The sequence below is a fragment of the Vipera ursinii genome (assembly GCF_947247035.1).
Source record: "Vipera ursinii genome assembly, chromosome: Z".
Classification (NCBI taxonomy): domain Eukaryota; kingdom Metazoa; phylum Chordata; class Lepidosauria; order Squamata; family Viperidae; genus Vipera; species Vipera ursinii.
The window spans coordinates 93,173,565-93,198,671 of record NC_139517.1 but is presented as its reverse complement, the minus strand read 5'-3'; the positions used below and the strand labels follow the sequence as shown (position 1 = coordinate 93,198,671).

The 25,107-nt window shown below is 38.5% G+C and overlaps 1 protein-coding gene across 1 annotated transcript in view; it reads left to right on the top strand.

Annotated features, from left to right (window-relative positions):
- Positions 1-14,868: 14,868 nt before the first annotated feature.
- Positions 14,869-25,107, top strand: part of LOC310650412 (histone deacetylase 9-like) — a gene marked incomplete at both ends in the record, with an annotated part of 104,019 nt that continues 93,780 nt past the window's right edge. The window contains 2 exon segments of the mRNA XM_083379396.1: positions 14,869-14,893; positions 14,896-14,973. Coding sequence (XP_083235522.1) covers positions 14,869-14,893; positions 14,896-14,973 — 103 coding nt within the window.

Genomic DNA, 25,107 nt, shown 5'->3' with positions numbered 1-25,107 from the left:
TAGTAATGACCTTGTTTGCCTCTAGGTGTTCACTGATTTGTTGTTTGATTATCTTTTCCAGAATCTTCCCAAGTATTGAGGTCAGGCTGATAGGTCTGTAGTTTCCTGGATCTATTTTTTCCCCTTTTTTGAAGATGGGAACTACATCAGCTCTCTTCCAGTCTTCTGATAGTTCCCCAGTGCTCCAGGATCTTTGAAAAAAATAGTTCAGTGGTTCTGAGATCAGGTCTGCCAGTTCCTTGAGAACCTTGAGGTGTGATCCATTTGGTCCTGGTGAGTTGAACTCGTCTAGGCTGGAAAGGTGCTCACTTAGCATTTTCTTGCTTATCTTGTGTTTCTAATCTGTTTTTTTTTTGTGGTACTGTTTTTGATAGCTTGGACTGTTTTTCCCTTTGTATAAAGACAGATGCAAAAAAAAACAAATAAAATAGTTCTGCTTTCTCCCTGTTGCTTGTCACCTTCTTGCCATTTTCCCCCACTAATGGACCAATCATTTCCTTAACTTTTTCCTTGTTTTTTACGTGTTGAAAGAAGCTTTTTTTTTGTTATTTTTGACTTTGGTTGCAAGTCTTAGTTCATTTTGAGCCTTAGCTTTCCTCACTTCATCTTTGCAGGCTAGGGCTATTTGGTCATATTCTGCCTTAATTATGTGCCCCTCTTTCCACTTTTTATACTTGTCAATTTTATCTTTCAATTTATCAGAGAGTCAATCAGCATATATCAAAATGAAATTTCATTGCATACAGCTCTCAAAGGGTCACCTCCTCTGATATACACTCCTTGTTTGTGGCCAGCTCAAGTTTAAGATCATCCATTTTAGTCTCTAGGGAGCGAACGATGGCAAACAGGACAGATGGAAATGAAGCTCTATGTTGACTAGCCCTCAAATTACACAAACACACATGGAAAACCTCACTCTCCATATCCATGTCTAAACAACTTGGCTTTGTACAATATACAGAACTGCAAGCTGGACAACTAGTGTGTTATTGAAACTCAGCCAGATAATCCAGATTATTCCATTTTGATGGGGTGGTTAAATTGCATAAAGAATGGGTGGCAGGTAGGGACATTTACTAGTCCAGATCATGATTCCAATTGCCTTTTGGAAAAAGTACTTTGGGATTCACTAATTCAAAATTAACTAAAAGACAAATATAGCATAAAGTGAGGAATAAACACAACAAAAATACATCTCAGAATTTGACTGCAGAGAAATTTGGAGTTTTATTTTACAGAGCTCAAGATTCTAAGAATCAAGTTAATCTGTATTGTTTAATCAGGCAAAGAGCCAGCGTCCTTTAAACCCAGCTCAACCAAGCTGAGCAAGTATAAAGGACTTGCCTCCAGCCACAGCAATATCAGTTGTGCCATACTGATCAACAGTATGAAAAGTGACATAATTTTTCCCATAGGAAAAATCTTTTTTTGTTCCTTGCTTTGCTTTTGAGCTCACCATAGATGCTATACTTATCTACTTCACCAATTACAAGCACACTAGGTATCTTCGCTCTATTATTTTTACACCATGTTATTTTTTTCACAGAGCAAATGAATCACACAAAACAAACCTCAAATTTCTCAAAGATAAAAATATCTTAAAGTATTTCAATGTGGAAGCGGGAGGTAATAGGCATAGGTTAGTAATTATCCTAGCAGGTCAAATGAGGCAGAAGATTTCATTGCTCAAGTATCTCTAGAAGACATCTACAGTAGTCCCAAATTCTTTAATTTTTCTTTTCTTCCATCTCTTAATTCTCTGATTCAGTTTTGATTTCAGTAATCTGCCATGCTAAGGCCATTGAATATTTTATAAATTTGGTTGCTTATATTTGAACAGTCTGTGAGTTTCCTAGCCATTCACTATACATCTACCGGATGAGATCAGTTCCAACAGTTTGTTTTTTAGAAAACAGGGAGAAGAAAATTATTATAACCTCCTGAAAATTCTGGGCCCACTTTATCATACAATCTTTAACAAGTTCCGTTTCTGAGTCAATTTCTATCAATGCGTTATATATCCTTCTTATATCTGCTTGACCTTGATCTCAAATTTGTTTTACCAAATTTTCATCGGTTATCGAGAAACCAACTTTCTGATCCTCTTTCCATCTTGCCTGTAACTGCCCATCCTGGAACCAAGTTTGTACAATCTTTTCTTCTTTTAAAATATTATATGGCTTTAATTGCCACACATTCCTTTCTAACCTTAAAATTTCCTTATATGTAGTCTCATCATGTTTAAATCCAACGTTTATATTTTCTATTGCATGTTTAGGTATTGTCCAGATTGGTATCTTATAATTTAACTTATGTCTATATTTTTTCCAAACTCGCAACAGAGCATACCTTAATATATGTATCTTAAACACATTATCCACCTTCTTGTCATACAATAGATATGCATGCCAGCCAAATAACAAGTCATAACCCTCAAGATTTAATAATCTCCCTTGTGTTAAATTAAACCAATCACTTATCGATGACAAAGCAGCAGCCTCATAATATAATTTAAAATTAGGCATTTTAAGACCACCTCTTTCGCACGTGTCTTACATTATCTTAAATTTAACTCGTGGCTTTTTCCCTGCCCAAACAAATTTATTAATGCCTTTTTGCCATTCCTCCAAATTTAAATCCTTTTTAAGTATAGGTATCATTTGAAACAAAAATAAAAACTTTGGCAAAACATTCATTTTCACTGCTGCGATTCTTCCCAGTAAAGATAATTGTAGTTTTTTCCAATTATCTAATTCTTTTTGTGTTTTTGCCCATAACAGTTCATAATTATTCTTATATAACTTCACATTTGAAGCTGACAAATAAACCCCCAAATATTTAGTCTTTTTAACTATTTCAAATCCCATTAACTCTTCTAGAACAACCTTTTCTTCTATAATCATGTTCTTAAGACAGTATTTTAGTTTTTTGTGTATTTATCTTAAATCCAGAAACTTTCCCATATAACATTATTATCTCCATCAACTCTACAACTGAGTAAGTCGGTTGACTTACTGTAATAACCAGGTTGTCCGCAAACGCTCTCAATCTATAATCCTGATCTCTTATTTTAATTCCCTTAATTTTATTTGAATCTCGTATTTTTCTTGCATTTTTTTTAATTGGCTGACATTTTAACTGGCTACCAGGTTGTCCCACCTGATTTTATTGTTTTTGTTCCGTTTCAAGTAGAGATGTGAATGCTGATCCCTCTTGAAACAGCCAGAATAAACTCAAATGAAATGGTAATAACAAATCACTTTATTTCACATGCTTCCAATGTCAATAACTCACGGTTACAGCAAAGGTCCATCCGGAATGCAAGGTTGTAATTTGAACCCATCTCATTAGGTAAAAAAATGATGAACTTCCCATCCTGTGCAAAGTTACATGTTGAAGTTGGAGCTTGATATCCCCAGCCATACCAGGGTTCATCCAGAGAGATAGTACAAAGACAAAGGCAGGAAGTCCTGCCATAAACTATGAAAACTCCACCCATTTAACTAGAAAGCATGGTATTCACTATACAGCTAGACTACAATTCCCATAAGGCATTTCTTGAGGAAATAAGGTTTAACCCTTACATACAATGCTAAGGGTGTTGTATTAACCCTGTAAATGCTGAATACACTAACACAGTTCTTACTTTCTAAACTAGATATAAAATAGAGCAGCTGAATGTATACTGGTCCAGCATGCTCCCCACTTGGAAATACATATAACTAATCAGAATAAGCAAAAACATAGCATCAAGCATGCAATATTGACTATTAACTGAACATTAACTAGAATAAGAAACATGGTATCAAAATATGCACAACATTAAGGTAAATAGAAAACATGCTTAACTATAACTAAGATAAGCAAAGTATAAAACAATGCAATCATGAGGTAGACACAGCATAGTTCAAGGTTCAGTCTTCAAGATTGGTCATGTTCAGCAACAGGACCAGTTCGGTGATCGGTCTGGTGTAAAGCCATTTAATGAGAGTGCGAGTCACGACCTGACTCTTGTGGCTTTACGATCTGGACTTCGACTTGGCGAACTAGTCCATCAGAGCTGGGTAGGACCTGGTACACAAGACCCATGGGCCAAGAGTCCCGATGGGCGTCCTTGTCTTTCAGCAAGACAAGGTCTCCTTCTGGAACCAAAGGATCTACAGGAACAGAAGAAACTGGAACCAAAAGATTCTCAGGGACAGAAGAAACTGGAACCGAAGGATCTTCAGGGACAGAAGAAATTAGAACTAAAAGAATCTCAGGAACAAAAGAAACTGGAACCAAAGGCTGAGCGTTGATGATAGGTACACTTTCTGCCATGAGGGTAGCAAGGACCTCATGCATCAGTGTGGGTGTCTTAGTCAATATAGAGTCCAGGGTTTTGCAGGCTACGCCAATCATGCACTCCCACACTCCTCCCATGTGAGATGCATGGGGATAACTGAATGTCCAAACACAATTTTGGACCTTTAGGTATTTGTTAATTACTGGGTCATGTCAAATGCCTTCATCAATCTGTAAGACCTTGCAGGCTCCTGCAAAGTTAGTTCCTTGGATGCTAAGACAAGTGAACAAAATGGTTACTGCTACACCAAATATGTGTGGTCTCCTTTGTAGGAGTGTTTAAGGCGGGCTGGTGTCAAGTTTCCGACGTATGGGCTTTTCAAGTGACTCTGAGGGTTTGTTTACCTTAAAAGTCCTTTATTAGCCTAATACACCAGCAAATGCTTGCTCGAAGGAAGCTGGAATCTGAAATCTCTGCCGCTTGCACAATATATTAAAATACAATTCTGCACCTTTCTAACTTTGTCATTAATCATATTCTCCAATTAATTTAAAGAATGTTTCCCTTCCATTAGAAAACCCGCCAAGGTCTTATCTTCTCTAGTTAGAGATGGCCTTGAAAAGTGTAATCCTACTCGTCCCCCCTCCCAACCTTAAACTAAATCTCTTGCCATTTCTTGTCAAGCAAGAAAATGCTAGCGGGTGGTTTCTCTGTTTCCTTGTCCAGCACCTGAGGTTGAACATTGGTGTCTTGACCTGGATCTAGAAGCGTGTAGCATTCTAGTCTTGGTGACATCAGACTGTCTGAATGAGCCAATAACTCAGGATTCTTTAGCCATACTGAGTCTGCCAACTGTGATACAAAAATGGACCACTTAGCTTGGTCCGCAGGGTTCTGATCTGTTGGCATATGTTGCCACTGCTCAGGGCTTACAGATTTTTTAATCTTTCCTTTTTTTCATATAAACTTTTTAATTGTTATTTTGTTTCTCTATATACATATGTTAGTTTTTCAAACAACATGCGAGCTAGATTCATAACACGCTGATACATATACAAATTCTACTCTTTGGTTCTCTCTTCCAACCATTTATAAAATAAATGCCAGCTTTTATAGTATTCTGTTTCTTCTTTGTCTTTTAGTCTCATAGTTAATCTGTCCATCTCTGGCATTCCAATATATTCTTTATTACCTCCTCTTCTGACGGTTCTTGTTCATTTTTCCAGCATTGCGCATAACTTATTCTTGCTGCAGTTACAATATGTAAGACCAAGTATAATTTTTTTTTTGTTAGTCTTTTCTGGTACAATACCTAATAAAAAAATTCGGGATTAAATGCTACATGTTCTCCTAATATTGAACTCATATGGTTCAACAAGTAGATAGATTTTGTATCTTAGTATCTTCTTTTTTATTTTTTTAAAAAAAGAGTTCCATTTCTTTTTTTGTTAACTCTATAAGTTCTTTTTCCTTTAATATGGAACAGTTTAAAGTCCATCTTGGCCATTTTTGTGACTCTTTCCAAGTCATTTTCAAAGGGTTATGATCTGCCCATGTGCCTATTTCTATTCCAGTGTCCTGCACATTCATTCTCAAGTCAGCAGTCATCCAAATTATATCAGTTCTTGACCAGGATTTCTGGCTATTTAAGTAAAAAGTATATTGTAATTTTTGTGGATTTATTTCCCTCCAAATATCTTGAATTCCAATTTCCTCTGCCATGTCAAAAAATGTCTTAGTAATCTTCCTCTACCATTTTTCCTTGTTTTGTTACTTTTATAATCAATTTTTCCATCTGTTATTGCATTAAAATCTCCTAGTAAACAGATATTTTGATACTCCATTTCTATTATTTTTCTATGTAGGTTTTTATAAAAATTTTCTTGATTGTTATTCAGTGCATAAATTTCCATTAATAATATTTGTTTTTGATGCAGATAAATTTCTACCATTAATATTATTCCTTCTTCATCTGAATATACCATTTTCAAATTTATTGTCTCTTTAATATATAGAGCTACTCCTCTTTTTTCTGTTGTGCTGATGTATAATAAAGTTTTCCAATTTTTGGATATTCCAATAGATTATGATGTTGTGCTTTTATATGTGTTTCTTGCAAACAAATTATATACAAATTCAGTTTCCATAGTTTCCTAAAAATCTTGTTTCTTTTAATTGGAGAGTTCAGTCCATTTATGTATACTGAAAAAATTCCACTTTATCCATTTCCGTTTACTTATATTTCGGTCTAACCGAACTAGTAGTTCTTTGTTCTCTAGCAGGTCCTTCATCCTCCCCTTTTAGAAGACCTTCCTCTTTCTGTTCTTTTGTTTGTGCAGTTGCTCCTTGAGTTTTCTCTTCTGTTTGTTTCTGTTCTTTACTCTCCCCTTGACCTCTTTTTACTCCTCCATCCAAAATTGACCTATTCTTCTCTTCAAAGTCTTCTGCTTTCCAAATTGAATCAAGTCTATATCTTGTATTGTTCCAGTTTATTAAGATGCCTTCTGGCATCAACCATCTAAAGTTTATGCCATTAGCCATCAACTTCATTAGTCAAAAAATGGTACTGTCTTCGTGAATCTCTGACTCTCTTAGGTATCTGTTTTAACATCACAATTTCTTTATTTTTATATTGTATTGGTTCATCTCTTACTTTCCGCAGTATTTAATCTCTTGTTGTCTTCCTTGCTAACCGTACATGTACTTCCCTTGGTAACTTATTTCTTCTTGCGTAGCTTGAGTTGAAGTGGAATATCCCATCGAGTTCAAGTTGAATTTCCCCTCGGTCTGCTTTCAGAGCCTCCTCCAGGATATCAATAATCACCTCTTCTATGTTTTCTGCTCTATCTTCAGGAATATTTTGGAACCTTAAGTAGTGTTCCGCATTTGCCATCTCTAAAATCTTAATTTCATTGTCTTAATTTTTCATTTTCTCGCAGTAACATTTCTATCTTTTTGTCATTATCATCTGTTTTTCTTCAATCTTATATATCTTCTGTTGATTTTTTAGTATCATTTGATTTTGAGTTTCCAATTATCCCTTTATATCCAAAATTTCTTCATTTAACTTCTCCAGTGTTGTTTGTGTGATTTTATAATTCTCTTGTGTCTCTAAGTGGTTTTTGTTCCAAAGTCTCTTGATTTTTTAACATAAGATCCTGAAGAAATTTTAATGAAGTCTGTGTTTCACTTTGAGCTGTGATCTTTTCCCTTTGCAACATAGCTTCAATATATCCCTGTGTTGTAGGACTAGATTGTTCTACTGAGGGTGCAGAAGACGTTTTTTTCATAAGTCTAGTAATATTCGATGGAGTCATTTTGAAGTTTACAGTCTATAGCCAAAACAATGTCTGTTTAAATTTAGTCAAATTCAATAGAAGTAACTTTGAATCCCAGTCTCATAACAAAGCAGCTTTATCAGCTGCAGCTGTTTTTTCCAAGGTTGAATTTCAGTCAACAAAGAATGTTACAAAAATTTCGTTCTTTTTTCACCACTAGATGTCCTCCTTGGCTTATTTATCAATGTCCAGTATTTTTAACAAAGAGCCTCTTCCTCCCCCATGTAATTACTCACTGCTCATAAATCTTCTGGGGGTCTTTACTTTCCAGCTCTTTCCACTCAGGGGTTCAAAATTTATAATCCTCTAAGAGAAGAAAAGGAAACATCTTGCTCACCCAGCTTCAACACACAGTTGGAGTTCCTCTGATTTATGATTATTTGCTTCCCGCTGGAGATGCCTATGGCCGGAGATTTAAAACAGCCTTTCTCTTCGTTTTCCAGAGGGTCCTACAGTTCGCTCTGATCGGGTGCCCCCTGATCTGAGCTCCTGAAGTATCTCTCCTCCTTCATTGCCCCTCCAGGGCAACTTTCCGACCCTTTAAGGGTCACTAGACGAAGAAAAAACCAAGCTGGAAAGCCGAGCACTGACTTTCCCGACTTGTCCTGATGCTACCAAACAGGAAGTCTCTTTAATCTTTCCTACTGTATTGTTTACATAGACGTAGAAGTTTTTGCTTTGGTTGTAGATGCAGTACAGCACCACCTTGCTGTTTGTGTAGAAGGTGATGGATTGAAACTCAAGGTTCATTGATTTAGTTATCAGGTCTGCTGTTTCTATGGCTAAAATAGTGCCATGGAGTTCTAATATGGGCACGGTGTGACCTTGTAGTGGTGCCAGCTTTGCCTTTCCAATGACAAAACCAACATTGCAACTCTCCCCACTGTAGACTTTGATGTATCCTACAGCTGCTATTGCCTTCTTTGTAGTGCCTGACAACACGAAAAGCCCTTTGTTGCGGTGGCAAGTGAGATGGAAACATATGTGCTCTGAACGTGGGCGCTTTTGAGACAACTTAGAGATCCACGCCACATCTCCCAATCTTGTTTCTGTTCTGGTGGGAGCAGCTTGTCCCAGTCCGAGATGTGTTGGGAGAGTGAGCGCCAAACAGGCTGTTTACTGTAGACAGGACTCCTTTTCTTGTGAATCATTGTCTTTCGCCGGGGTTCTAAAGGTGAAGACATGGGATTCTCTCCCATTACTGAAAATGGAGGTCGTTGAGAACTTCACCTGGGTTGGAGTTTGCAGCTGATCAACACGGACCGTTCTTGGGATGAACCATCGAGGTTCCATCCCAAAGGCAATTGGGGAACTTGTTAGGCCTCTGACCATTCTGTGATAGGCAAAGGTGTCAGGGGCATCTACTCTCAACAGATTTCAGCCTCGGGCTTTAGGTGATCAGGCGGGTGATCATCCATGTGCTTCAGGTGTGGTATGGTGTGTGTTACTTCTGGTGTAGATATTTGACTGGGATCATCTTGTGAGGCCTCCCATTTTGGCAATGGCGATGGTAGGAACTGTGAACTCTCATCTAATGACTGGATGCGGAGTTCAGTGACTGGCAATGGCAATGGTAGGATCTGTGAGCTCCCATCTAATGACTGGATGTAGAGTTCAGTGTCTTTCCTCCACACCGTGCTCTGTCGCACAGTGCATGTTGTGAAAGGCATCTCTTCGCTTGGGAGTGCACTTGGTAATGGCAAGTTGCTATATACTGATGTGCAGTTGACCTTGGTGAGTGTCTCTGGGCGCTCTTTGGAGCCATGCTGGGGCTCCTTGGTTGAAGAAGTAGTAGAAGTTGCTTGTTGTAGCTGCTCAGAGTCTGGATGCAGGGCCCCTGGGCGTTTGTTATCCTTGCTTGGGTGACACTTCCCCTTAGCTGTGCAAGCTTTTGCCACATGATCCGTAGACTCACAGCATTTGAAGCAAACCTTGTACTCTTCTGAATCCAACCTTCTTCTCCAGGATGCTGGAGGACCCATTGGTGGTGTACAGGATTTGCTGTCAGGCTGGGCTGGTATGGCGTTGAGGTCATCAGGGGCATGATCAGTGGCTACTCATTGATCCTCATAAGCATTGCTGCTAAGAGCAAGAGAATGTGGCACAGAGGGCTGGCAGTTTTCTTCGCAATACTTCTTGTTGAGAGTAACTTCCCATGGCTCACACGAGGGGCCTTGAGGGTTGAATGAATGTATACTGATCCAGCATAGTTTTAATATCTTTTATTGTGGTGTTCATTACAGATTTTGCTGTTGTTTGTTATTTTTCCTATTCATTTAGCAGTTTGTTAATGAAAACAAGGAATACAATGGACATAAATAATAATAAATTAATATATGTTATACACACTGCACAGTACAATTTACTGGAAAGCCATCGTGAATATCTGACTAAAATGAATGGTAACCAGTAGGAATATATACTTTCAGTGGTATTTTTCCAATGAATTGTGTCTTTTATGGGCTAAATGAACCTATAATTTTCTGTGTTTCACAGTGATTATATACTGCTCACATTCAAAAAGAGGACATAGTAACATTTCAGTTTCTCTTGACATCACTGAGAAGTTTGTTTTCTTAATGATTTGTTAGCGGGCTTGTAAGAAACTAGTAAACAAGCTTTATTTTTATATTAATATTGTTATTCAAATAATATTTAGATAATTTTCTGAAAGCTAAATATGCAATCAATAATCACATATTTTATATTTTCACCAGTTATTTTTAAGTTATGTTAATCAACCCAGGAAAAGAATGAATGAATAGTAACATCTTTTATTAAACCTGTTATGTCCTTAAAATTGCATTGTTCTATCACCTCTAGCTTCTTCTGCTACCTACTTTGAAATAGTGCTAAGATTTTTTCATGTCAATAGTTTTTAGGTATTTTTTAAATTTCTTCTCTCTAATATGTACATCAATTCTGTTTTCTTATAAGACAACGCTAAACAGAGCAATTTGTTTCCTTGTTTGGTTTACTTGCACTTTACTTGCTCAATATACTGAAGTTGGTTTGATTGGATGATTTATTTAGTTTTCTTTCATTCTTCTCAGTGACCCGTGTTATATCTCAAAATTTGGAGCATCTTATGTGTTGCCACAAATACTGTGTAAGCACTATACACTCTGGCATGTGAATGCTCAGAAGTATAGTCACAGAGACACAAAATAAAATGATAAGGTATAAGAAGATATGAGACTAAAGTATACCTAATGATGTCTCACTTATTCAAAAACTCTTTTAATTATTTTCTACATTTTGACCCAACAAAATGTTCCAGGAGGAAAATATAGAACTGATGCATATGCTACCAGATTACAGCGCTACAGATAAATTATGATGAAGAGGTTTATCCAATCTTTTTGGATTCATACATATTGCCTGACTCACCAGCAAACAAAATAATTTGAGAACATTATGAAAATTGTGCAAATAAATGTAACAAAACCAAAATATAGAAAAACTTTGACTTTCAATTGTGCTGGACTTGAAAATAGAAACATTTAGTTGTAGATGATAATTTTATTTTTATAGTGTTTTATTGTATGCATGTTGTTGTATTGTTTTATTTTTTAAAACATTATAAGCCACCCAGAATTACCTTGTGATGAAATAGTCTTAGCCTTCCCAATAAATGTGCCTGATAGTAATCTGTCACTTCAGCATGTACCTACTCAGCTTTTATATATTTACTATTATGTAGAAATAAGCTTATTTGTAAAATTTTGATACTACCCATCTCATTCACAGATATAAATATATATCTGTATATGTAGGTCATAGAATGGATCCCACTTGATAAAAAGCATCCACAAAAGAGACCTAAAGCAAGATGGATTGACGACATCAGCAAGTATTGCAAACCCAATTGGCAAAGGAAAGTTCAGGACTGTATTGGTTGGAGACATGCAGAAGAGGCCTTCATCCTGCAATGGATAGACAATTGCTAAAATGATGATGATATAATTTTTGGTTATATTAATAAAATTGAATACAAATTTAAACAAATAAAAGAGAATTGGAAGGAGTAAAAAGTGAAAGAAAGAAAGAGAGAGAGAGAGAGAGAAAGAGAAAAAAAAGAAATATATAAAATGTGTTCCAATATTCATCACAAGTAGAAAAAAATTTAATGCCTCTGCACATGCTCTAAGTCTATAAACATTTATCTCTTCATCATATACATCTCATATTATAAACTAAGCCATAAAACATGCTACTTTTAGTCATAGAGTCAGCAGAAAGTTTTACCAGAACATATCCTGATCTAATTTCCTTCCTTCCTTTTACTTTTAGGAATCCTAATCTTTAGTTTGTAAAATGGATTTAATTATTGCTCAATTTTCATCCCATCACATGGAGTAATTGATGCTTATCAATCTATTTATTCTATCTTCAGGTTAGCGTTTGTTGTCCAATCACTGGACAAATCTCTGCAGTTTTCTTGGCAAGTTGCAAGAAATGGTTTGCCATAGCCTACTTCCTAGGGCTGAGATTTTGATTTGATTTTGATTTTATTAAATTTATATGCCGCCCTTCTCCCTGAAGACTCAGGGCAGCTCACAACAATAAAAATTAAAAAACATAGAGTAAAAAATTTAAAAGAGAATTAAACAATAAATGCAAAATTACGAGACAATTTAACCCAGTAAAAAGCCTAATTAAAAACCATAGTCAGTCCAGGCCCGCTTGTTAGAACAACCAGGTCTTTAGGTCACGGCGGAAAGACTGAAGGTCAGGGGCCGTCTGCAGCTCTGGGAGCAGTTCATTCCAGAGGGTTGGCGTGCCCACAGAGAAGGCTCTCCCCCTGAGGGTCGCCAGCCGGCATTGCCTGGCCGATGGCACCCTGAGGAGGCCGACTCTGTGGGAGCGAACCGGGCGATGGGAGGTTGACAATGGCAGCAGGTGGTCTCGCAAGTAGATGCATTACATCAGGGGTCCCCAACCCCCGGTCCGTAGACCAGTACCTGTCCATGGCATGCCAGCAACCATGCCACACAAACAAGCAAAGCCCCATCCGCGGGATGCAGGCAGCACACAAAACCATGCATCCTCCGGTCCATGGAAAAACCTATCTCCCTGGAACCGGCCCCTGGTGCCCAAAAGGTTGGGGACGTCTGCATTACAACATCAACTGGCTCTCAGTCTAGAAACAAATAAAACTATTTGTAAAGGGCTTTTATCAATCCATTATCATAGACATATTCTTGAAAGAAAGAAGACTGGGGAAAATAGGGGATCTTTGCATAAGAGGAATCACTAGTTCAGAGAAAAACACAATGTTACAATCTAAAATAAAACTTTCATAGCAATCCTGAAGTATAAAGGTAATGAAATCTTGGATTGGGAATGCTTTCCAATCTGAGGATCCATCTGACTTATCATTAAAGGGAGTATGACAATTCTACAAGATCATACCAGAACACTTACTTTCAGTTCAAACTGAAATGGATGCGGGCCATATACAGTAAAACAATGATCCTAATAATCAAGTCTGCAGATTAATGAAAAAGAACAAATATTGCTGAATTGAGAGTTTGCAAGAAGAAAGTGTCATAATTTCTACATAGCAGTTTACCAAAGTATTCATGCTTTGAAATAAGTAAAAACCATTAAGGTAATTAGTTTATTCAAAATTTATATAGTAGTAAGATCTTTAGGAAGCTCTAATGTCTTTCATTGCCCAAAATATGCAAGAATTTTAGAAAAACTGATTTTTTTTCATGGAAATCTATGTTAGATAAATGATGAATAGATTTCATTTCTTAAAAAAATAGGGAAAAATGCAAGTAAATATCTTTAAACAATGTTATGCTGCTGATTTAAATAGTTATTTTAAACCAGTATTTATTTTATATTTAAATGTCTCGGCAAACTGTAAATTGTTTAGTGCTTTTGATCTTTTAAAGAGAGGCTATTGTAGGTTGCATCATTTTAACACGCTGTGCTGAATGATCCACGGGCAATGATCCATTTCAAAATCAAAGCACAACTTCTTATTGAAAATGTTTTTTCTCCATAGGGGTGCAATAGCTTTTTTAAAAATAGAAAGCCCTCCCTGCCCTGTATCAGGATAGTAACAAAATAGCATTGCTCCAGCCAGTCAACTCTGCAATAAAGTAGAAGAAACAGCAAACAAAAATAGAACATCCAGGTTTGTTGTGTGAGGGTGAAGCAAAAGCCACAATATGACTAGAAGCTTCCACAGTGTTATTTCTGAACTTGCACAGATCTATTTCCCTTGTACTCTTTTGTCACAACAGCTCAGCATCCACCAGAGGGAAATACTGATCCCTCTCCATCACATGCATAAGCAGATTTAAAAATGTAAACATACACGCAAATATAGAGAGAGCGTAAAGGAGAAAGGGAGGGAGAGAGGGAGGGGGAGAGAGAGAGAAATGCATTGCTTTGGCATTGGGACAAAGAATTGTTTCTGAGGGGTTACATTGGAGACCTGCAGCTTTTTAAGACAGAGAACGGCCAGCTGGGTTTGCTGAAATATTTTTAAATGCATTCATGCAGGCTCCGATCATCAGGCCACGCTTGACCTATTTTTGGCTCAGACCAGCCATTGTTCTATTTCTGTTGCCTGCGGGCCCTGCTGTTGTTGATCTGTATGCAAATGAGCACTCACTAGTTCCAGCCAATTTTGCCAAGGAGAGGAAGAGAAGCAGGCAGAAAGGCAAAGACAGAACAAGAGGAGGAAGAGGAAGGGGAAGCATTGGACTTGGGGATAATGACATGTGCCAGGGTTGAGAGTAATTGAAACTGAATTCCATAGGGAATATAATCCCTAGAAAATGCCTGCTAGTTTTTGGATTTCAGTGGCTTTGTTTCTCTCATTTGATTCCTAAGAATAAATTGAAAGAAAAAATTATCTTTCTTCCTTCCACCTGCTCTTTGAATGCAGAACACAACTAAGGTACATAATAACGTTTATTTTTCTCTCATTTGCATATGCAAACACACACATGCACACATATACATACATACAAATACGTGCACACAGAGAAAGAGACTTTATTCTTCTGTAACAAATTGAATTGTCTTACAGCTGGATTTCATCATAATTGGAACTGGATTGATAACTTAGAAATCTGTCTGTATAAAAGTAGCTCATATATATTCATTTTGGCAAGTTGTACTATGAATATTGCTTAAATCCCAGAGAAAGGTTTGTTTCCAACATCTCTGAACGATTGGTGATGAATCTTTCATGTAGCTGAACTGCAGACTGATTGGAACATGCTGCAGACAATTTATGAGAGTGAATTGTTTTTTTCTCAGATGGAGTTTCAAGACGCGATGAGCTCTTGGCTCAGGAAAGAATGCACAGCATGATCAGCTCAGGTAGGAAATTCAGAGTAATTTATCAATAAAATATAGATATTAAACATCTCTTATGTTCAGCTTCTTATTAGTTCTATTCCTTCCAATCTAATATTTTGTGGGTTGAATGTCATGTCATTCTGGGAATGATTCTTGGGTTGGGGTTGGGGGAGAGGCTCTCTCTCTCTCTCTCTCTCTCTCTCTCTCTCTCTCTCTCTCTCTCTCTCTCTCTCCCTCTCCCTCTCTCTCCCCCCCTCTCTCTCCCTGTCCCCCCCCCTCTCTCTCTTGTTTTTTTTAATAGTGGGTTTGGGAAACCATTACAGGTTATGATAATAAACTTGTCTAGTAGCTTGTCTGCTTAGAAGAAAGCCCCATAGGCTGAGCTGCTCCAAATCCACTTAGTTACCCAAATCAATGAGTTCTTAGCTGCAAATTTAAGATATTGGTTTGCTGAAGAGGGTTATATCCATGTTACAACGAGAAGATCTGTTAAAATCCTTCTTAGACTTGATTTTACCAAAGGACAGCAATACCAACTCAAAGGTGCAAATTAGCGATGTCATGGATGCATGTTCCTACTGTCATACTATTGCTGGAAAATAATCATATGATTTCTGCTGATATGATTTTTTTATTCTGTAGTGATCTTGGAAGATTATACTTAAGGGCCTTGGTTTGCACTACATTTGAGTTCATTTCTGGTACTTGAAACATATTTGGGAAAATTGAATGTGAAAATTAGATGGCAATGAGTCAATGCAAGTGTTTAAAAAACAGGTGTTTTAAAGATGCAGTTACCAAATGATTGAAGCCCCCCTCCCCCATCAACTTTTATGGCTTCTCTGTTTAGATATTTTGTAAAAATCAAGGTAATGTGATCTTGGAGGAATTATTTTATGTGTTTGCCAGTCATTTAAAATATAGATAAATACATAAATGTTCTTAGGTATATCACATGTTGCAGAGGTTGTACTGTATTTCCAAAATCGTAATGAGATTATTTTAACCCTAACTTCTCTAGTTTGTTCATTTTAAATTCTCTCCATCTTCTTCATTTGAAATATTTCCTCATACCTGCAAATAATTTATAAAGATTTTTGAGATGAAAAAAAATTGATTGACACTGTGATATTTATATTTCCAGTACATCTATTGATCTCCACATGATTTAAATGTATGATATTTGATAATCTGTTACTTTTTCTGGTTTATATGGTAAAACATATGGAATTATACCTTTATAGAAAAATTAAAATAGAACAATAGGAATTGTGAATGCCTGTACCTCCTCCCCTTTAATTATGCTTTTGTTGTTGTTGTTAGTTGCGAAGTCGTGTCCGACCCATCGCGATCCTATGGACAACGTTCCTCCAGGCCTTCCTGTCCTCCACCATCCACCGGAGTCCATTCAAGCTCACGCCTACTGCTTCAGTGACTCCATCCAGCCACCTCATTCTCTGTCGTCCCCTTCTTCTCTTGCCCTCAATCTTTCCCAGCATTAGGCTCTTCTCCAGTGAGTCCTTCCTTCTCATTAGATGGCCAAAGTATTTGAGTTTTAGCTTCAGGATCTGGCCTTCTAAAGAGCAGTCAGGGTTGATCTCCTCTAGGACTGACCGGTTTGATCGCCTTGCAGTCCAAGGGACTCGCAGGAGTCTTCTCCAGCACCAGAGTTCAAAGGCTTCAATTCTTTGTCGTTCAGCCTTTCTTATGGTCCAGCTTTTACTGCCATACATTGCAGCTGGGAAGACCATAGCCTTGACTATACGCACTTTTGTTGACAGGGTGATGTCTCTGCTTTTTAGTGTGCTGTCTAGATTTGCCATGGCTTTCCTCCCCAGGAGCAAGCGTCTTTTAATTTCTTGGCTACAGTCCCCATCTGCAGTGATCCTGGAGCCCAGGAAAATAAAATCTGTCACTACCTCCATTTCTTCCCCATCTATTTGCCAGGAATTGAGAGGGCCAGATGCCATGATCTTGGTTTTCTTAATGTTTAGTTTCAACCCAAGTTTTGCACTCTCCTTCTTCACTCGCAACAAGAGGCTCTTTAGTTCCTCTTCACTTTCTGCCATTAAAGTAGTGTCATCTGCATATCTTAGGTTGTTGATGTTTCTTCCGGCAATCTTAATTCCAACTTTTGATTCATCTAGCCCTGCCTTTCTCATGATGTGCTCTGCATATAAATTAAATAGGCAAGGCGACAGTATACAGCCTTGCCGGACTCCTTTCCCAATTTTGAATCAATCAGTGGTTCCGTGTCCAGTTCTCACTGTTGCTTCTTGGCCCGCATATAGGTTTCTCAAGAGACAAATAAGATGGTCTGGTATGCCCATCTCTTTAAGGACTTGCCACAGTTTGTTATGATCCACACAATCAAAGGCTTTAGCATAGTCAATGAAGCAGAAGTAGATGTTTTTCTGGAACTCTCTAGCTTTCTCCATGATCCAGCGTATGTTAGCAATTTGATCCCTAGTTCCTCTGCCTCTTCGAAATCCTGCCTGTACTTCTGGTAGTTCTTGATCCACATACTGCTGGAGTCTAGCTTGTAGAATTTTAAGCATAACTTTACTAGCATGAGAAATGAGTGCAATGGTGCGATAGTTTGAACATTCTTTGGCACTGCCTTTCTTTGGAATTGGAATGTAAATTGATCTTTTCCAATCCTGTGGCCACTGTTGAGTTTTCCAAATTTGCTGGCAAATTGAGTGTAGCACTTTTACTGCATCGTCTTTTAAGATTTTGAATAGCTCACCTGGAATACTGTCACCTCCACTAGCTTTGTTGTTGCTCAGCTTTTCTAAGGCCCACTTCACTTCACATTCTAGGATGTCTGGCTCGAGGTCAGTGACCACCTCATTGTGATTGTCAGGGATGTTAAGCTCATTCCTGTATAGTTCTTCTGTGTAATTTTGCCACCTCTTCTTAATCTCTTCTGCCTCTGTTAGGTCCCTGCCATTTTGGTCCTTTATCATGCCCATTTTTGCATGAAACGTTCCTTTCATCTCTCCAATTTTCTTGAAAAGATCTCTGGTCCTCCCTATTCTATTGTTTTCTTCTATTTCTTTGCATTGTTCATTTAAGAAGGCATTCTTATCTCTTCTAGCTATTCTTTGGAATTCTGCATTTAATTGGGCATATCTTTCTTTTTCTCCCTTGCCTTTCGCTTCCCTCCTTTCCTCAGCTATTTGCAAAGCTTCCTCAGACAGCCATTTTGCTTTCTTGCATTTCTTTTTCTTTGGGATGGTTTTGGTTGCTACCTGTTGTACAATGTTGCGAACCTCTGTCCATAGTTCTTCAGGCACTCTGTCTATCAGATCTAATTCCTTAAATCTATTTGTCACCTCTACTGTATATTGAACAGGGATATGATTTAATTCATACCTGACTGGCCTAGCACTTTCCCCTACTTTCTTTAATTTAAGCCTAAACTTTGCAACAAGAAGCTCATGGTCTGAGCCACAGTCAGCTCCTGGTCTTGTTTTTACTGACTGTATAGAGCTTCTCCATCTTTGGCTGCAGAGCATATATTATGCTTTTGAGAATGATTTAATTTTACACATTCTTAAAAAAGAGAAACTTTACTAAAATTACAGTAGGCAAATAATGCTAGTTGAAGTTTTTTATTACCTTCTTCATACTAAAAAAAGATATGTTGATTGATTTCCACTTGTTACACTTCTTTTGAAGGCTTTTGCTTTCTGGGCATGTGAAAAATATTCTAGTTGTTCTGGTCCCACAATCATTCTTTTGGGAAAGGGGAAATGGTTGAGTATTAAAAAATAACATATTGCTACCGAGGTACATTAAATGTACATCTGAACTTTTACTCTTCAAAAGTCTTGAAGAAATTATAAATAGTAATTTACTGTAAAAAAAACAAGTACCAGAAATATAAAGGTAAAGATTTCTTTATCTAGACATGTCCAACTCTAGGGCATGGTGCTCATCTGTTTTTCTTGACTGAGGGCTAGTGTCGTGAAGAATTTTTGTGTGGTCCTGTGGCTGTGTTTATTAAGCTATTTTGGCCTTATGAAAAAGTTTATACTCTGTTAATCTATTATGTATAGCCATAGACCAGGGATAGGCAACCTTGGCTCTTTTATGACTCGTGGACTTCAACTCCCAGAATTCCTGAGCCAGCTATGCAAATTTTGAATTAGAAGGCACAGGCTTACTCTATAGTTCCTATACAGATGTACAGAAGTAAGATTTTTGACAGGTGTGATTTTCTTAAACTCAAAAGATATGGCCAGCAGAATCTGATAAAATTCCATCTTAAAGTTTAAAGATACACAGCCTTAATAATTAAAGTATCAACAGGTATAATCTATACAGAGGTATCTCTCTAGAAGGATTCTTGACAATTCAGATCATGGTTGTCCAAAAGGTCCCTTTTCCAAAATACAATTTAAGTTCTGAAGAAGCTTCTTGGATGAGAGGTGAAACATTTTCAAACGAAAAAAACCCAAGAAAGTCCATGCTGTCTTTTTGAAAAAGCATCTTTCATACATACAGAGCTATAATAAATTTAAAACTTCAGGCTTCCACTTACATGTTTTAATAGTCAATACATTTTTCCTTTTCCAAAACATTAGTAGAGATTAATCATTTATGAAATCTCTAACAGTCATTTGAATAAAATATTTTAAAGGATTTATTAAACAGAAGAATGATGAAAAGTTAGCTGATGGGATAAAGAAATGAATTCATGGAAAATAAAAAGATCTATAGTAGAGATCCTGGAAAGGCAGTTGTTTAGCAAAAGTAATAGTATGAGATATTATTTGGATGTTTGATTCCATGATTATCTTTGATATCATGTTTATAGTAAATAATTTAATGGGTTTGTAATTAGTTCAGATATATAGCTATTTGTTTAATCCTGAGCATAGTCATTGGCATGGTTAACAACCTGGCTCTATGGCCAATGTATATTTACTCAACTCTGCTTTGAATTATTTTAATTAATAATTAAATAATTAACAACTGTTATTAATTATAATGTCATAGGATCCTACATAGGCTCTTTCAGGATATTTAGGAAAATATGGTGAATGGTTGCAACCTAATGCTTTGTATTAAAGCATGCCCACACAACTAAAATTTGTGTAAATGTAAGCTCAATACAGAACATTTCAGGGCTAAAAAGAATGAGAAAAAGCAGCCATATTACTCTGCTTTCTTTACATGAAAGTTTCATTTAAATGTGTTTTACTCTATCATAATCAACCTTATTTTAGTAATTTATGCTGCTGAGTTCAGTATGCCTTGCTAATCTATAAAATGGTACACTCATGTCATTTGGAGAAAGATTATGGTTAAAGGAATGAAGTTAATGTTTTCAGGTAAAACTAGAAAAGATTTATATTTAAAACCTTGGAATTGCTACTAACTGGTGTTAATTAATCTCTCCAGTTCAGTGCTTTCATATATGTTGGGGCTACAATTCACAGAATGGTAAAGCAACGTGGCAAAATAAAGGGTTAATAATTACTAGTGTAGACACTACTAAGCTATATACTGTATATTGATTGATCTAAATCGGAGGTTTGGAACCTATGGCCCTTAAAACACTTTCTGAACTTAGAAGATCCAGGCAATACCTTTATACCCTTTTGTTTATATGATACAACCTGGTATATATAAATCATCTACCACAAATTATAAAAGATACCAGTATGCACGCATGCATACAAACAGGCAATTTTATTACACATTAAACAGATTCCATTGGAATTTAAAAATAGATATAGATATATTACTGCTTAATAATACATCTTTAAGTTGTTATGTCTCCAGAAATATCTTTTTTGAATATATTACAGCTTTTCCTATAACAAAAATACTTTTGAAAATACTCCCTATTTATATAAGAACCTCTATTGGTAAAATATGAAATTCAATCAGTACTTTTATCAAATGGAAGTTTACAGGAATTGATGGGATACTTATAAAAATGTGGCAAGAAGAAGAAACAACAAAGGTTCTAATCAAACTATGACAAACAGATTAGAAGTAAATCTGGCCAAACAATGTAAGAAATCAGTCTATGTATTTATTTATTATTTTATTTATTTATTTATCATTCATTCATTCATTAAATTTATTTGCTACCCATCTTGTTTCAAATCAACTTTAGGTGGCTTACAGCATTAAGCATACATAGGAAACTTAATAGAGTATGAAACTATTGTACAATAATGTACAATTTATATGATAACAAAATAATGCAGATTAGAGCCCTACATGCCAGATATTCAACCTGATTTTAAAAGGCCAAAGAACAAGAGACATCATCCATGCTGATTGAGATAGCCAAAGAATACCAGAATGAACTCAACATACTCTTCATTGATTAAGGTAGTTCTTTTATTGTTGACCATGTCAAGCTATGGAATATCCTCTAGCTGTCATGGATCTGTCCCCACACCCCTCTCTGGACATGAGTTCATAGGAGGAGGGTGAGTTTGAGTTGGCAGAGGAAAGTGCAAAGCTGTTGGTCAGGATTGGGGCTTAGAAAGTCCTAGCCTGACAGAGGAGCCTCAGCTGCATTGATCTGACGAGTGACAGACTGAGGCTGAGCAAGGCAAGCCACAATGGCAGCAAGTTCACCAGGAGGCTGGAGGCAAGGACAAGGAGCAGCTGTTGCCTATTAGCATGAAGAGGAGATGAAGTCCACATCTCCTAATCCAAACTGACTGGTACAATGCCAGTCAGTTAGATTACTCTTGAGGAGGCAACCTCACCTTTCATGAAGAGCTGCACTGGTGTTGCCTACTTAAAACTGCTTTGAGGACTTGAGTGTTGCTGGAGCAATGTGCCCAGTTCCGTGCCTTGTGTGCTTTTGCTGTGTATCCTGACCCATTTGAATCACAGACTGCTTTCTTGGACTTTTTATTTTTCAGTTGGACTCAGTTACCCAGTGGGGGGGGGAGGACTTGGGCAGCACATTAGCTGTGCCATTGCATTCTGAATAAATTTTAGCTTCAAATGTTATTCAAAACAGCCCCATGTAGAGTACATTGCAATAATTCAAGTTACCAAGGCATAAATGATTAGGTGAGATAATTGGCAAGAGGGAATTGTGCAAAGACACTCTTGGACTCAAATGCTTCCTGGAAAAGCATGCAAGAGTAGGGGTGTCAAACTCAATTTAATTGAGGGCTGCATCAGCATTATGGTTGCCCGCAAGGGACCAGTAAATTGGTCACCGCGACAAGATGAATGTGGCTGGGTGGGTATGGCTGACTCGATGCCTCTCACTGGGTGCAGCTGACTTGGAATGGCTGGGTCGGGACGGAACAAGTCACGCCAGCTAACCTAATGTGGATACAATTCGCTGTCTCAAACTCTTTGCCTCTTCAAACTGCTGGCAGCCAAGCACTTGTGCACAAGCACACACACCGCATTCCAAGTTTGGAACTTTTATCCACAGAGGAAGAAGAGGGCTATCTCTCCAAGTCCAGGTATGATTGACCGTTCTCAAAAGGAAATCCTCATTTCCAATTGTGTATGGTAAGGATGCTGGCTTGTTAGAGCAGCCGTCCCTCATGCAGCTCCCTCGCCACCCCCTCCTTGCCAGAGTTCTGACAAGGCAGAAGTTGAACTCAGAGGAAACTGCTTCCTGCATATTTTCTCCTCCACACTTCCACATGCAGCAGTGTTGTCCTTTGCCTCCTGCAGGGGGGGGGGCAGAGGTCAGGCTGGAAAGTGGGATCTGAAGATCTCCAGCAGAGAAAGGCAAGACTGGGGTAAATGCCAAAACTTAGTCCACCAGAGGAGCCTGATCGTTCCTCTCAGGCCACACAGATGACCCTGGATAGTGGTGTGGGCTGCCCGAAGCCATGGGCAGCATAGGGCAAGTGCCAGCCCAGCCCTTGAGCTCCTGGGGCCCTGCAGCCCAGCCCAGTCCAGCCCATCTTCCCCGAGGGGACACCCGGCTGCCCTTACTTCCTCCCTGAGGCTGTTGCTGCTGTGCTTGCTCTCCTTGGCCAAGTTGCTCATGGTGGGTATGGGAGGGCAAAGTGCATGGATCAGAGGGAGGCCCACTCTGCTTTGTGTGAGGTTTTGTAATAGTGATGGGATGGGAGGCCACCAGGAGAGACGAGTGGTGGGCAAGGGGATGTTGAAAGGGCAGCAGGTGGCCAAGTCCTAAGGTAGGACTTCCCTCAGACCCTCCCCCCCTCTCATTCCAATCTCCCTCCTTCTCTTCCTTCCTTCCTCCCTGTCTCCTTCCTTCTTATTCCCATTTCCTTCCTCCCTCCTTCCCTGCCTCCCTCCTTCTCATTCCCATCTCTTCCCTTTCCCCTTCCCTCCTCCCTTCTTTCCTGCCTCCATCCTTTTCATTCCCATCTCCTTCCTTCCTTCTCCCCTTCTTCCCTCCCTCCCTTCCTTCCCTGCTTCTCCTTCCCATCCCATGGAATGGAATGGAATGGAATGGAATGGAATGGAATGGAATGGAATGGAATGGAATAGAATAGAATAGAATAGAATAGAATAGAATAGAATAGAATAGAATAGAATAGAATAGTAATAGTAATAACTTAATAGTAATAACTTTATTGTCACTTTGAATGTACACTAATCGGCATACATTAAAATGAAATTTTGTTGCATTCAGCTCTCAAAGGGTCACCACCTCCAATATATATATACTACATAAATATGACACTAATAAATAAATAAATACAGAATTATGCATATACCTACATTTATTATATGACACAGAGAAACAACAGTCTAGTTCGGGTTATGTATACATGTGCAAGGCAAGAAAAACAAATTTTGGCAGTTTACCAGATGGATGGCATAGGGAACAAAGCTATTACAGAATCAGGTAGTCCTGCTAGAAATACTTCAAAACCTCCTCCCAGAGAGGAGCAACAGAAACAGACTGTAAAGTGGATGTGTGGGTTCTCTAACAATGCTTTGAGCTCTAAGCACATAGTGCTTATAAGCAGCATCCTGAATACCAGGGAGCGAGCTTCCTATGATCTTCTCAGCTGTCCTTACCATTCTCTGTATGGACTGAAGCATTGCTGCCACCAAACTAGACAGTGATGCAGTTGTTAAAATGCTTTCAATCGTATCTCTGTAAAAGGTGGTGAGGACAGAAGGAAAAAGATGTGCTGTCCTCATCTGATGCAGGAAATGCAGACACTGATTTGCACGCTTCACTAAAGACGTGTGGAGAGACCAATTCAGATTGTTAGTTATTTGCACCCCCAGATATTTAATACTGCTGACTACCTCTACAGCTGCATCCTTGATACTGAGTGGAGTATGACTATGCCAGCTCTTTCTGAAATCTACAATGATCTCCTGTGTTTTATCAATATTTATAACCAGGTTGCTTTTATTGCACCAGTCCACCAGAGCTTTCACCTCTTCCCTATAAGCATCTTCATTGTCATCCTGGATAAGACCCACTACTGCCATGTAATCTGCTTACTTCACAATATGATTTGTAGCAGATTAGACACAGCAGTCGTGGGTCATCAAGGTTAACAGTAGGAGACTCAGGACACAGCCCTGTGGAGAACCTGTACTCAAGAAGATGGAATTGGAATTTTTCCCCATCTCCTTCTTGTTTCCCTCCCTCCTTACCTGCCTCCCACCTCATTCCCAGATCCTTCCTTCTCCCTCCCTCTCTCCCTTCTTCTACACCCAGGAAGGGACGAGGGGGAGGAGAGGTTGGCAGTACTGCCAGTGGCCATGTAGCCGGTGGCTGTGGCTTTGCCATGTGGGGGCAGTGATGGTAACAGTGAAAGGGAAGCCCTCATGGCCTGGGAGACCAGGCTGGCAAGTGGGGCATGGGGATGCTGGTGGTGGACATGGCACTGATCTACGAGTTTGTGGCAGCCATTTGGGCCAGAATATAGTCAGCCTTATATCCTACCTGTGGGACTGCCCTGGAGACAGCGAGGGGCTTCCCCCACAACCTTGGCTTTGCCCCTGGGCATGTGCAGAGGAGGCAGTGAGTGCATAGGGGCTGGCACAGGCCCCACAGGCTGACCTTGTTCTGATCTTCCCTTTCACCTAGGACACCAGCTCCTGTATGGTTGCTGCCTCCTGTGTGTGCACTCAAGGTGTGGGGCCAAGGCAGTGGGGTAGTTCCTCGCTGTCTCCAGGGTGGCCCCACAGATCTAAGGTTGACTG